General features: G+C 53.3%; 4 protein-coding genes across 4 annotated transcripts; 1 reads left to right on the forward strand and 3 right to left on the reverse strand.

Annotated features, from left to right (window-relative positions):
* Nucleotides 1–875: 875 nt before the first annotated feature.
* Nucleotides 876–2,420, reverse strand: NECHADRAFT_35510 (uncharacterized protein; the record flags this gene model as incomplete). Its single annotated transcript, XM_003053236.1, has 1 exon — nt 876–2,420. The coding sequence occupies one exon, from the start codon at nt 2,418–2,420 to the stop codon at nt 876–878; it is 1,545 nt and encodes a 514-aa protein (XP_003053282.1).
* Nucleotides 2,421–4,284: 1,864 nt separating this feature from the next.
* Nucleotides 4,285–5,032, forward strand: NECHADRAFT_36720 (uncharacterized protein; the record flags this gene model as incomplete). Its single annotated transcript, XM_003052738.1, has 4 exons — nt 4,285–4,312; nt 4,511–4,585; nt 4,744–4,836; nt 4,884–5,032. 4 exons carry the CDS (start codon nt 4,285–4,287, stop codon nt 5,030–5,032), a joined length of 345 nt encoding a protein of 114 aa, XP_003052784.1.
* Nucleotides 5,033–5,850: 818 nt separating this feature from the next.
* NECHADRAFT_92123 (uncharacterized protein) lies at nt 5,851–6,927 on the reverse strand (the record flags this gene model as incomplete). Its single annotated transcript, XM_003053237.1, has 3 exons — nt 5,851–6,096; nt 6,185–6,332; nt 6,569–6,927. The coding sequence occupies 3 exons, from the start codon at nt 6,925–6,927 to the stop codon at nt 5,851–5,853; spliced, it is 753 nt and encodes a 250-aa protein (XP_003053283.1).
* Nucleotides 6,928–7,669: 742 nt separating this feature from the next.
* On the reverse strand, nt 7,670–9,596 carry NECHADRAFT_78125 (uncharacterized protein; the record flags this gene model as incomplete). Its single annotated transcript, XM_003053238.1, has 3 exons — nt 7,670–8,900; nt 9,058–9,394; nt 9,512–9,596. 3 exons carry the CDS (start codon nt 9,594–9,596, stop codon nt 7,670–7,672), a joined length of 1,653 nt encoding a protein of 550 aa, XP_003053284.1.
* Nucleotides 9,597–14,019: the final 4,423 nt, after the last annotated feature.

The raw sequence follows: 14,019 nt of genomic DNA on the forward strand, positions 1-14,019 counted from the left end.
TTGATGCTGCATTGGTGCTGAATTGATCAACACGGGCTGAGCTGCAAGCTTCCGTCGAAAACCATGGCTTGGCTGAGGCCTCAAACGGACAAGAAAGAAGGGGGGGGAAACTGTGTAGTCGCCAGTTACAAGTTGACAAAGTCATATCCAGAGGGTTGCCGTTCCTGTGACACCACACGCACATACATACATTAGCAAGGCTGGCGTTTGCAAACATACATACAGTTATTCATGCAGGCTACGACGGTCCGTGGGTTGTCGAACGCCAAGCTGGAGCGGGACAGAAAAGAAAAAAGTGATACATCAGGTCATCGTCAACCCGCTCGCTGGTTTGCGTTGGACTTGTCAACTGGCTGCAGTAGCGTATCGAATTCTCTTCAAGAAAAAAAGCCACAGCTTATCTTTGCCTGGGTCTAGCCCCAGAGCCCGATCCAGAGGATGCTGCAGAGGGGGGGGCCAATGCATGAAGCAAACAGAGATATCGTCACATTGGATCTCGCACACCCTGGCAAGAGGGAACATGGCATGGGGGAGAAAAGAGGCGTAAAGGGGGGCATGACTCTTTGCATCTGCCGTGCGACAGACATAAACGGATTGAGTGGTTTTTTTTCTCTCAACGTAGTTTGTGTTTCAATGCGATCGACTGTGGTATCTTTTTTGAGGCTTGCAGTTGTCAACTAGTTTCTCACACTGTCAACGTTGTCCATCAATCTACATCTGCATCGCCCCCAAGATGTGATATGCGAGAGCCCGGTGAATCCCACGCTGCCAAACGAAACAGATACCCACAACCCTTTTTTCAGCTTGCATCTTTCTCCTTTGGCGTTGCAGCGTCAGGACGCCACGATCCCCGTCTCCTTTCGCAATCTCCCAGATCAGTGACCTCTTGGCATCGACTTGACCAGCTTGACAACATTGTTGTAGTAACCCCCAACTCCTCCGTACTTGTGCAGCACCCCAGCAATGTCCACCTCGTCGAGATCCTTGGTTCTCGTTCGTCCCAGCAGCCCCGTGTTTCTCGTGCTGGGGATCCTCAGCATCTCCGTTTCCACCTTCCACCCGCAGTCCTCGGCGATCAGAGTCACCCAGTCGACTAGCGACGCAAACATGGACTTGCCCTTGGTCTTGTCGCGGGGCGGAGGGGCTCGCCACCTGTCGCCCGTGAGGTTGTGGCTGCAGCACGGGATCATGATGAAGGGGCAAGCCGAGATGGCGGCGAGGATGGGTGTCCAGGGCGTCAACTCATCGGCGTGATTTGAGATGATGAATGCGCCCTTGGGAAAGATGCCATCGTGGATGTCATCCGGGCCAACCTCATGCTGCTGTCCGTTTGCAACCTCCCTCGTGACGACGCTGGGGAGAAGAAGCAATCTCTGCAGGGATTTACCCGAGGGTGACATGGACGATTCGCCGTTGTATTGAGCCCAAGACTTGCGCTCTCGAGCGTCGAATCCCCAGCCCGTGTAACCCTCTTCTCGTAGAATGTGCACCAGCAATCCGTTTCCACATCCAATGTCGACAAAGCCTGGAAACTCGGAGTCCTTGTACATGTCTCTCCACAGCTCAATGAGGAAAGCCGCGATGCCCAGATCCTCAAACACATGTTTGGACGGATCTGTTGTCTCGAGCCAAGACCGAGTAAGCCGCCTGGCGTACTTGTTCTTGAGCTCGGAGTACCTGTCCTGGAATCGCTCTCGAGGTACGACGACGTCGTGGTTTACCCTCTTGACGTAGCCGACTGCATTGGCGTGGCCGTGCTTGTGGATGGTTTGAAGGAGGTGATGGGCAATCCTCCCCAGCTTCACTCGATTAGCCTCCCGGTCGGCCTCTTCGATGGCAGGGTCCTCTTCGAAGGGTAGGAAATGAATAGAGATTGTGCCCGTGTTTGTAGCCGGATCCCACTCGTGGAGCTGGCCTACCCCCCTGACTTTGGGGTGATAGTAGGGCATTTCTGCAGCAGAGGTAGCATGTGGTAGATAGATGGTGAGAGATCTTGTCAGGCCTTCACCCTCTGGAGAGTCCTCGCTCTCTGGGGTGAGAGGAGAAGTGTAAAAAGAGCACGTTTGATCCAGGGGCGCATCTCGAAGTGTATTCCTCGGAATGAGTCTGCGAACAATAGTTCTTTGACAGATCAAGCCCTGAAAGTCTGGGATAGAAGGGCAGTCTTTGACAGAGTCTTTATTATGAGGCTGCTCGTCATCCCCATCATCATAGAGAACATCGGCCCGAAACAACCATTTGGAGTTGAGGTTTGGATTCCTAACCAAGTTCAACATGATATCGTCAAAGTATCTCGTCTCAAAGGTACAAGCGTGGCGGCACACGGGCACCCAACCGTCACCACCATCGGCGCGGAGGGCGGGCGGCGATCCCGGGGGGAACACTTCCGGGTCAAAGGGCAATTTCCTTTGAACCTCCATTTTTTGACGAGAATCGGAGGTTGGTGCCGGCAAGACCGGAGGGATGGTTGAATTTTTGCAAGGGGGATGGATACTGTAAAAGTGGTGAGACTTTTGAGTCTTGGGGGAAAATTCAGTTGGTACCCAGTACGGGTCGAGAATGAACGGGAGACTGCGGAGTAGAATGGCAAGCACCTTGTACTCTCAAAGTAATGCCTCTTTGATGAGTGTAAAATCCACTGAAAATGAATAGAGTATATAGAGATTTTCTATGAATTTTGTGTATTATTTTCTATTGTGCGGCTTGTCCATCAAGACATTGGTTTCTCGTGCCTCGTTTTTGCGTACCCCAGGTACCGACAGTTTACGATTCGAGCATGTCACCCCGAACGTTGCTAACCTTTCTCTGCCTGCCCAACAAAGTCAGTTAAACTTGGAGCTCTCCCCATGCACTAAAAAACCATGAGGCGACAAATCCTCCGTCTTTGAACAAGCCTCCCCCAGTTCTCACTTGATCCTTCGGCTCCGGGGAACCAAAGTGGGATGTGCCTCGGGTTGTCCCAGGGAGCCGGACCTGGCAAGGAAAGGCTACATAGGATGACAGGATATGGACAGGGTATCCGTCGAGAATGACGAAATACAGACACTATCAGCGGGCAATAGATGTGACACCGAAGAACAGTCACTACGATGGCTGTGGTTTGCGTAAAAGTCGCTGAGGACTGCATGGATGAATCAGGTGGCGACTCTACATCAGGCTCTGCAAGGCCAAATCTGCCTTGAAATGACTGCTTTTCAACCCGATGTTGCCTTTTGCCCATTTGGATTGGCAGAATGGTTATCCGTGGCAACAGTCAGACACTCTAGGGCTCCCTCACCGAGCTCCCTCTTGGACCTGGATGCAGCCCTGTGCGTCACCAGCGAGGGCTGGGTGACTCGCAGCGCAACCATCCTCAGTGGAGTTGAGTTGACTTGCCGCGGGTTCGGTTCGTGGAGATGGAACACCGCTGGCCCTCCCGCAACCGGCCGGGAACAATCCCCCGAGGCGGTCAATTATCAGAATCAACAACCGGCCGGATATGATTTGCAGAGTGGGTTGCGATGGCTGGTGCGTAAGGGGCTGTGCATTTCAACTTCTCAGGGGTATGGTGCTGTCATTGTCCCCCAGTATACGAAGTTGACAGTCTGGAAGCGACAAAGTGATGGAATTCTGTAGAGTCAAATAGCCGCATTCTGTAAAACGGGCTTCGCCGGGCGCAAACTGATGGGAGATGTGGCCAAAATAGCATCTGGACTGGGCTCGACTGGAATTGCCCGGCCAGAGCGGTGTGCGCGATAGTAGGGACAACCAGGCGTAAAGAGTGACTCCCCATGAGACCGGATCCGACCACTGACAGCCTGGACTGCGGCTGGGCCTTCTTTGTTCGGGCTGGTCCCTGGTGGAAACCTTCCATGGATGGCTGTGGATGGTGACCGAATTCATCCAGACAAGGCTCGGCGCCTTACAAATCAGGCCACAACTACCCCAGTAAGGCATCCGTCGCCCGTGCTCCCTCCCGCCCGCCGCCCGCCAGCGCCCAACCAATCCTCACTTACTCATCTTTTTGCCCCTCCGCCTCTGCTTCTCGAAACTCTCTTTCTTCACCCCCTACAACGTCACCAACACAAATACCCGCAACCCCCCCAGACTCTCTTCTTGTGTTCTCGCAAACTTCGTCGCAAGACTCTCCTCTATCGCAAGCTCATCACAGCTTCCTCTACAACCTCGTACCACTTCGATCAACCTACAACAGCGAGGCGCTATCTTTGCCGGCGGTCGCTGAAAACACCCTCAACCCTTTTTACAAAACCCATTTCCCAAGGTCACCCCAGTACCTCCGAGTTTATGTCCATCGAAAATCTCAAGACCTACGGTACGTTTTTCTCCATCACATCTCCTTCATCCATCAGTCGCAAACCCTCGGATCGTTCAGAGGCAACCCAGCCTCAAAAACCGACCCGCGTGTACCTGCATCTGTTGATGCCAAGCCACATGCTTCCGACCCCGCCAAACCCACATGTCAAGCCAGATGTTCCATGGAAACAGTTTTACTAACTGCCCTCGCCAATAGACCCCTTCGCCGAAGCCGACGAGGACACCGGAGAAACCAAGCAGACGCAGAATTACATCCATATACGCATTCAGCGTAAGTCCTTTCCTCTTCCAAGCCACCTCAGCCACCGGCGCGGCGCATCGAGTCGCATCACCTTACATCCTCACGTGAGATTGTCTGGTGGTCGCTTGGATCGTCGCATCGCTGCATCGGCAACGTCATATCTCGTCCAATGCTAACCTCCACCGCAGAGCGTAATGGACGCAAGACTCTGACCACTGTCCAGGGTCTCCCCAAGAAGTTTGACCAGAAGAAGATTCTCAAGGTCATCAAGAAGAAGTTTGGTATGTTTTTTCCTGTCATATTGTCAGCCAGTTACTAACATCTACAGCCTGCAATGGCACCATCGTCAACGACTCCGAGATGGGAGAGGTGATCCAGCTCCAGGGGGATCAGCGCAAAGATGTTCAGGAATTCCTCATCGACAAGAAGGAAGGCCTTGAGCTAGATGCCAAGACCATCAAGGTCCACGGCTTCTAAAGCTCCGCATGCCCCGTCGTCCTGTCAGTCGCCGTACCCGGGCGTCTTGACGTAGAGGGACAGGGATGCATGGCCTCCGGCTTGTGCCTTATCCGGACGTGTCCCCTTGCATTGGAGACACCCCGAGGCTCGGATCCGATTACTCTAGGACGACGGGCATCCACTCAGGGCGAGTTTGACTTTGACTCCTGGTGGCTTTTTGGAAGAGTATTTTTTCTGCTGCACACGTTCTGGAGCGGGTGGGTGGTGGTTTACCTACAGCATCTGCCCAGGCTCACGTGCAGAGAGGACGAGGCTACGGGCAAAGAACCTGTCGTGTTGTGTCTTTAGACGAACAGACAAGGCTTGTCGGTCGCTCGTTAGTCAAGTATATCCTACCTGGGCAAGCCCGCAGTAGTCTCAGGCAATAAATACAAGGTCAATTCCGAATGATGTCTCGAGTGATCAACTGTGAACGTGATAAATAGACTTGACGCCAGGCCCTTCATATCCAGTTTCAAGATAAACTCCAAGGCACCGACTCCAAGACTAACTGCCTATACACACAATACAATACAACAAGAGTCTGAAGAACAAGGACTCGCTGAAAGACAAGTTGAAACAAGACAACAAGCATAGCCCCAGCATGGGCGGGATATAAAACTCCGAAACGAGAATACAAGAACGTATACAAGTAATCCAAAACAGACAACGGCCAGGTAGGGATGACCATTCACCAGAGAAATGTTCAGAGAACCTGGGTCAATGTGACTGGGTCAATGTGAGGAGGATGCACACCGGCATGCCGGCACACAGTTCCGCGCAGATGACGAGATGCACTAGAGGCCGTCATGCTGCTCGATGCTGCCCCTAACCTGCGCGACGACGCGTGACGCCTCGTCCCAGGCGCGGCGTCCAGAGGCGATGAGGGGTATCTGAGGATACTGGGGCGTGTAGAGGTGCATGTGCGCGAGCAAAGTCACCATGCTGAGGAAGCTGGCGATGGAAAAGACGTTGATGGAAGTAGACGTCTCCTTGCGGATGTTGATTTTCTGATGCGTGATGTGATACATTACGGTTAAGGTCTGTGTGGCTCATGTGTTAGTGGGTGAAGCAAAGAGTGCACATGAATGTTGCGGTGTGAAGCCGAGGTGAGGGGGTGAACAAACGTACAGTCGCTATGCCGATCCAGCCTGGTAGGAGAAGACGGGGGTCTTGGAAACCCCCCGCGAGGGAGAGAACGCCAGCCGTGATGTAGGCGTTGCAGGCATTAATAGTTAGGAGGCGGACCATTGTCGCCTGGGGAGTATAGTTGATGAGCCTGTATAATAACTTGTCAGTATCAAGAGCAGGGGTGTTTTGGTGGACAACGTACCATCGCGACATCAGACAGTCGGTAAAGAAAAAAGATAAATATCCTGAAGCAAAACACTGAAAACCCCACGATATCAGCACAATTCCTTCTTGTAGTTTCACCTCGCAGCTCTATACTCCAATAGAGCTAGGTTTTCTTCACGCACCCATATTGTAGCGAGCCCAGTCTCGGTCAGGGCATACCTCGCATCCGCCTCGACGCTCAACTCCTTTGTCCCAGCCGTGGCCGACGGAACAACAACAACAAGCTCCGGCCCAGGAAGTATCCGTATCAAAAGCTGAAGCGCCGAGGGAAGACCCCACCAGAGCGCGGGTAGGATGGAGACGAGACGGAGTGTAAAGAGCCACGGATGCCAGGGCGGGGGCACATTGAGGACGACGGCGACGCGAGGCTGGAGGAGAGAGGGATGCACAGGAGGTTCAGAGCTGTTGGTAGAAGCTGCTGCTGTGCTCGGGGTCGGGGTCGAGGAGGTTGTCGAGAGAGGTTGTAGTGGGAGATGGCCTGTCGAGGAGCCCCGACGGAGGGGGGAGGGGTTGGCCATCACTCGCTCGGTCAGGCCATCTGAAGCAAGATGTTTTCTCGGTAGACAATTCGTAATGTCCAGATTTTCTGAGTAAACGTGTTGGTAGAGCAAAAAAATTCAAGAAAGTTGCGGTGGAAGGGGGGAAATTTAGAAAAAAAGATGATGGTGATGGCGTCAAAGGAGGAACCTCTCCTCTCGCCTTGCACCGAGTCTGAACAGGGGTTGCGGGGAAAGCTTGCCATGGTTTGTGCATTTCAGCGGCTGCCAAGTGGGCACACAAGGGTCATGAATGTGGCTATCCCCCCAATTTCAAACTGTGGCGCGAGCATCCCCCCCCCGTGGCTCGTGGGTTAGGGTTGAAGAGCGTTGAAGATCTGCCAAACCAGAAAAGGTAAACAGCTCAACAGACGGGATTGACAAGTCGTACAGAGTGGCTCATCTCTAGAAACAAAAGAGTCATGATGACAAACCTGACATTGCACACAATTTCATTTCAAAGCTAGCACTAAGGTATCATATTTTCGTTGGTTAACTTGCAGACTCCTCCATTTTATCCAGACTACCCATTGATCCAGCCCTTGAGAAACAATCGTCACTTGCATTATTGTAGGAAATTCGACATGTGAGAAATCCAGACCATCAAGCTTACCCCTTGAATCACCGGTAATGAAGCCTCCGGGTAACGACTGACAAAGTGGTGAAACACGTTGTGTAACCACACCATCTCCCACCCCACGAAATGTCCTCGCTCGAGTCCTCCTCATTCCTCAGCGTCCTGTTTCGACCGCTTGAGAGGGCTGCCACCATCCTCCTCCGAACTCTCTCCCTGATCGTCTTCAAGACGTGTCCGCTTTTTCCCGTCTCTTCGGGGTGCACTCAGTTGTTGCGACAGCAGAGATGGGTGATCTACATCGTCGCCCTCACTCCAGTCGTCCCCCCCTTCAAGGTGTAACCCATCCTCAGTCGAAGCTGGCAATCCCAGTTTCTGCTCGATCAAAGGTATTTGATCACGTATCCATCTCAGTAGTATCTCGTGGCGCTTTGCTCCGCTCCTGGCCTCTCGGTAGGTTGCCGTCGCCATCTTGTACTCCCCAATCGCAATTTTCCGATGCATAAAGTCGTCGAATTCCTTGATCGCCGAGTCCAGTTCCGCCTGGGCTTCAAACAGTTTCCGTTGTGCAGTAGGCCCCTTCACACTTGGGTCCAGCATGTCTCGATCTGCCAGCAAGATATTGGATCTCGCAAGCTCCACCGCTTGCCTCAACGATGTCCTCTCCCTCTCAAAAGCCACCACAAAACCGTTGGCTTCGAGGTCGTCCCGAGTCTCGCCGGGCTTCAATGCCTTGGTGCTGACGAGAATCTTCCAAGCCTCCTTGTACTGTTGATGTGACTTCTTGTGCTGGAGGAACTTTTCGTACTCGAAATACTCAAAGCACAGGTACTCGATCCACTGAGACAACTCGGTTTGGTCTGATGCATTCTTTTCAAGATCAAGAGACCCAGCGAACGAGTGCTTGGCCAAGCGTTTGCGACACCTGGAAAAATGCTTGCTGAAGAGTTCCGGGTCACTCCTCATGACCACCTGGTGACGACAAAACTGATCCCATCTTTTCCATTGCCGCTCGTACACTACCCAATCATCCGGTCTCGGCTCTTGCGACTCCCCTTGCCAGTACTTGAGAACCTCGGCGTGCTCTGTCGGTCTCGTCGAGACCTCTTCGATGCGCTCAATGGGATACCAGGGTCGTCCTCCAGTCCTGGTCAGTAAGCCGTGGAAACTCTTCTCACGTTCGAGGTTGTTGGAATACCGCTCCTCAGGTGACAGACGCCGTCTAAGTCCAGATCGGTATGGGGAGGCTCTGCTAGGAGTGGTTGGACTGGGCAGGGCCTCCTCGGGCCTGGTGTGGGGGTAGAGATGCATGTAGCCGATGGGCTTGTCATTTGGATAGATGACACTGGGGGTGTTCGGCAGCAAGTCGTAGTAAAGGATACTATGAAACCATTAGAGAGGGAATAGATTAATCGAGGAAGTGCCCATACCCGATCCGGTCCCTCATCCAACGAGTGACCTTTTCTTGGGCTTGAAGGCTGAGGTTGCTGAGGTTATTGTCAGCCGCAGGCAGATGGGAGTCGGCAGTATGGACCTACGCGCAATGCTCACCGTACTTCTTGAGTTCTTTGTCAGTCCACCTGACGGCGTCTGGACCTCGACAAGGCGTCCGGTCCGTCGGTCCATCGGGCGCAGGCGATTTTGGTAGCCGGTCCATTCGAGAACCTCGGGGAAAAGCTGGGGTGAGAGGGCCTGGTAGACGAGGCGGTCGCACGAGCTGAGACCGAGTGAAGCTGGCTCGGTGGCTGACAGTTAAAGACGATGGGAAGGCGGCCAGTGTTGTAGGATTGAAGAGAGGCTCGGGCGAGCGAGGTGCAGCCAGCACATGCGTCACGCAATGGGCATAGAGTGACACAGACACAGACAGATCCGACACTGACAGTGACACAAGCAGACGGAAACACACATGGAATGGATGAGACAAGACGGATCGTGAGTGAGGCTGAGCTCGAGGTCGTAGGTAAGGTAGGTTCCCGTCCACGTCCTACGTACCTCGGAAGGTACAGGTATTAGGGGGGCGTGCACAGGCGCAAGGACAAGGACAAGCAGAAGCAGCTGGAGCCTTGTTCTGTCGCATTTCCTGAGTGAGGAAGTTGCATGCTCGCACGCACCTTCTCGGTCGTCGCGGGTTTCGATTTAACGATGGAAAGCGCGGCCCAGGCCAGGTCAGGTCGCCCCTCTACTCCCCTGCCCTGCCCTGCTTGTGCCTGTGTCACTGAGGCACGGAAGGGAAACAGGTACCCCGGTACCTTGCCTTGCGTGGTAAGGTAGGTAGCCGGCCTCTACCCCCGGGCCCAGCCAGCTCCGACTCCAGGGCCTTCTCAGTCTCCAGGGCTGGGCGGCGGGGCAGCTTTGCCGGCAGCGTGTTTTGGCATGTTCAGGGGGGTCCATCACTCCCCACAGCGGGCGGCGTGGATCCTTTCCATCGTCACAGGTCGACCGAAGAGTCCGGGTACGTATCTACATTTGCGGGCTGCCCGTTCAACACCAGAGCACGACAGAGACTACGAAGCAGCTAAGATGAATGAACCCTGGTTCTGTAGATGAGCTGAATCAAGTGACCCCGATAACGTTAGGGTTCGGAGCTTTGTGAGTCCCGAAGTAGAAGAGTTTTCGGCAGTTTGGGCAAGAGAACGCCCTGTGAGAAAAGTGTGTGAGGAATGGACCTGGAAACTTCACTTTTGCCTGGAGCAGGAGATGCACCTCAAAGAAGCAAATACACAAGTAAAAAATACAATAAAAATGTGTCAACACAGGAATGGCTTTCAAGTCCCTGGCTATAATTTTTGAGCAATTATTTTCCCATTCCCTGGTCATCATGGCATCTCACTCGATAACCGCAATACCAGCCTGTCGACATCAAACATTCTCAGATCAAGGACGTCCCAGTATCCAGCACACAGGTACACCACGTTGGCAGAAGTGGAGGCCGGTCGCACGCGGCCGCAGCAGAGAATCTCTCCCCCCCCCCCCCCCCCCCGATGGAAGGACAAGTACCGCGGGATAAGCGCCAGAAACTTCTAGGCAATGTTTAGCTCCAACATGCGTGGAGACCCGGGATCTTCCCAAGTCCCCCCCGCTTGACCGCACATTTGTCATTTGTATCACCATCATGCGCCGTGTAGCGAGCCAGCCAGACTCCCTTGTCCATCATTTCCATGCCCCACGCACCACAAAGAGCATGCAGGTCCTTTCACGTTTGACTGTTGTTCCTCGTCCCGCGTAATCGTCGTGACAGTGTCTACCCGTCTGGTGTTGCGAGTTTCGTCTTGTTAGGAGGCCCGTTTAGACGAGAAAAGTCGTATGTCTTGGGTAACACCGTCTGCAACAATCCATTTAGAACAACCACTCATGTTCCGAAACGTCGTCGAATATCATCAAGGGCCATCAGATAAAGCTTTTTTTTTTCTTGTCCTCGCAATTTGCCCCCCGGCCAAGCCCAACTAAGCCCATCCAAGCCGGCATCGGGGACTCCAGGCTAACTAACTGCCTCTGTAACTAGCTGGTCCCCAATCTCTGAGAGAACCAACCTGATCTCGAGCAATCATCCTTGCGCGCCAGCTGCCCGTCGATCCCATCTGCCTTTTCTGCAGCTTGACCCTTTCTTAGCTTACCGAAGATACCGAACCTGGACAAACCTGGGGACCGGATCCTATCGACAAAACGTGTGCAAATGTACATACAGCACAGCAAAGCAAGTCTGTAGACGACGTCTGACCCATCACGCATCCCATACCTACAGTACATGCAAGGCATGTCTCGCCCAGTTTTACCACCCATGCCCATGCACGGGCGAATCTCTCCACCTTGACAATCTTGCTCTCCCTCTGTCTCCCGCCTCACTTGTGCTGCGTGCTGTGGCAGTCAAGGGTCAGTTGTCTTGAAACAGCTCAACTTTGACTGTGGGCACGTCTATCCGTTTGTCGCCTCGCACAATGTCCTTGTCAAGTGGGACAGAGCTCAATGGTCGGATCATATGCTGGTCCCCGAGGTGCGGGCTGACGATGTTGTCTCCCTCCTTGCGTCATACCTTTTCACGCCGGGCTGCAGCAGCAGGAATAAGCCCTTATCGACGATACATGCAGGCAAGCAGGCATGGGTTCGAATGTTTGCCTGCTACTGCTGCGCGTTCTTTCCAATTTCGGTTCACTGCAGCCCATGAGACGTCGGCTGGGAAGAGGTTTGGCTGACGAACAGGGAGGGACCAAGGGAGGGATCGCTCTGCGTTGTGTCACCCACCATCAGCCTCTCAACGTCTACAGTACGAGTACCACTTCCAGGGAAACAGGGCTGTCGGCCGCGTGCGTGCGTACGACAAAGCAACGTCGTACAGCGTCCCGTGCTGAAATGCACGTTGACTGGTTGGTCAAGACGCAGTTGATGAGTATCTGTGTCGGTGGGATACCTCGCGAGTCTGCTCATTGCTGAACACAAGCTGGTCATGTAGGATCCCGTGTTGGAATGGTTATGCTTGCATGACAGCACATCCGGGAGCAGGGCCTGAGACTGTTGGCGCAGCAGTGAGCCCAGCGGAATGGCGTGGGCAAGAGGATGCCATGGGCGAACAAAAGATGGCTGAAATGGGTGACATCTCGCACAGTTGAGTGCCGCCTCTTCTTGGAAATACCTTGAGAGACCAATCAGGACTACGGAGGGGGTCAGGTTCAGCTGTCCTCAATCCAAAGTGATCCAACAGGAGCTCTCGAGAATGTGCGCTTATGCCTTTGCTTCAAGTGGCTTGCGTTGATAGTCTGACAGATTATGTCTGAGATGGAGGTCGGAGCCTCGTTTGCAGACTCTACCTCATGCTCCGCGGATTGCCATCCGGGGAGCCAGGGTATCAAGACCCTTCATGCCTTGAATGTTTGCTACTGCATCTATGCAATAGGCAATGCCGAACCGGACATGAATGAAGAGCTGCATCTGCAGCTTTCACTGTGGATGGCTGAGACTGCGGGGTGATGGGACAAGAGGGAGCAATCCATACCAAGGGTTGTATCGACTTGGTCTTCTCAGCCCGGTTTCCTGCCGTTGTCTCAGTATCACGAACGATTGGTGACATAGCCCCGTTCAGGAGGGCATTGACGTGAGGTGACGACAATGATCATCGTGCGTTCCAAGTTCAGAGACAAGGTGTCGTTCGTTTGTAGTCTTGACAAGCACGTAGATCATGTTGCCAAGAGCATGTAGTAGCACTGCAGATGAGACAAGAGACAAGATGGCTGTTCCAACGGCAGGCTTGGTGATCTGTGATTAGCTTCACTCAGCCGTTGCCTTGAGAGAACACTGCATCGTGGAGGGTCTACACCCGTTAACAGTGGCCCGATCTGCGTGAATTGGATCCATCTCGAGATCACAAACAGGCACTGGCCACGTAGGTCGGGTACCTACCAGCCTTACAAGCAAGACTCAACCGGCGTTCAAAAAGATGGTGCAGGATTGTGAGGGAAACTGCATCGTTTGAATGCAAGAACAGTCCAGTATACACCCACTTGCAGTTTGTGCGACCCAAACACTGAACCTTGGAGGTATAGACAGGTGACCAATGCAATCAGCAACAATAGAACAGCCAGGGTCTGTATAGTGTCCGATATTTATCGGGAAAGTAGAATGAAGACGGAACGTATTGGATACCAAACTCTACATCCCATTTGCCCACAACTCTAGTAGTAACGGAGTAGTTACAGAGTTGACGAGACACTCAGCCCTCTCCCCCTTCCCTCGTCTTCCGCAAACTCACCCCTCTCGCTGCAGCACAAGAGGGATGTTCTCATGTCATTGGCCTCCGAACACGTCCTGTCGGAAGGCGACATATCGCACGATCGACAATGCGAGTGCAACCATTGAAGCCCGGTGCAGAAGCTGACGATGGCGTGGACGGTATACCAGCCATCCCAATGTCACATCCCGCCCCCGACTCGAACACGCGATACCATTTACCCGACTGGACATGCAAACGAAACTTGAAAGGTCGAGAGCAGTCTACCACATGCGGAGCCTCAAAGTTGTGATGCCCAACTTGCGGCGGTACACCCAAGGAAGCCAAGTTGAGGCCCCCGATCCATCGGTCTCGAACCGTTTCTATTCTTATTCTGGCCGATTGCATACCGATCGCAGCAAATCAGATCTTTGAGGACCGAGGCCATCCAGTCAGCTCCGTCGACACCGGCCGGATCACGATCCCCAGGAGTTGGGTTTCACGGTGGGTGATGCTGTGGAAGCTGCCAGCAAACGTTGTTTGTTCTCAAGCAGCAAGACAGTGACACAATCCCAAGAGGTAGGTAAGCGGTACAGTGAGGCTCGTGTTGTGACACTGAGTAGGACACTGGCTGGGCAGCATCCTCAGACGAACAGCAAGAAGGAGGACCATCATGTATGGAGAGCCGTACACAAGTCCGAGAACTAGGTAGAATTGATGAGTTTATTGCGATACTTATGCCCTGGATACACACAGAACCTAGTTGTTGTGCTTGCTCAAGTCCATTGCTGTCCAAGTGGTT

The sequence above is a fragment of the Fusarium vanettenii genome (assembly GCF_000151355.1).
Source record: "Fusarium vanettenii 77-13-4 chromosome 3 genomic scaffold NECHAsca_2_chr3_3_0, whole genome shotgun sequence".
In the NCBI taxonomy this organism is placed as follows: domain Eukaryota; kingdom Fungi; phylum Ascomycota; class Sordariomycetes; order Hypocreales; family Nectriaceae; genus Fusarium; species Fusarium vanettenii.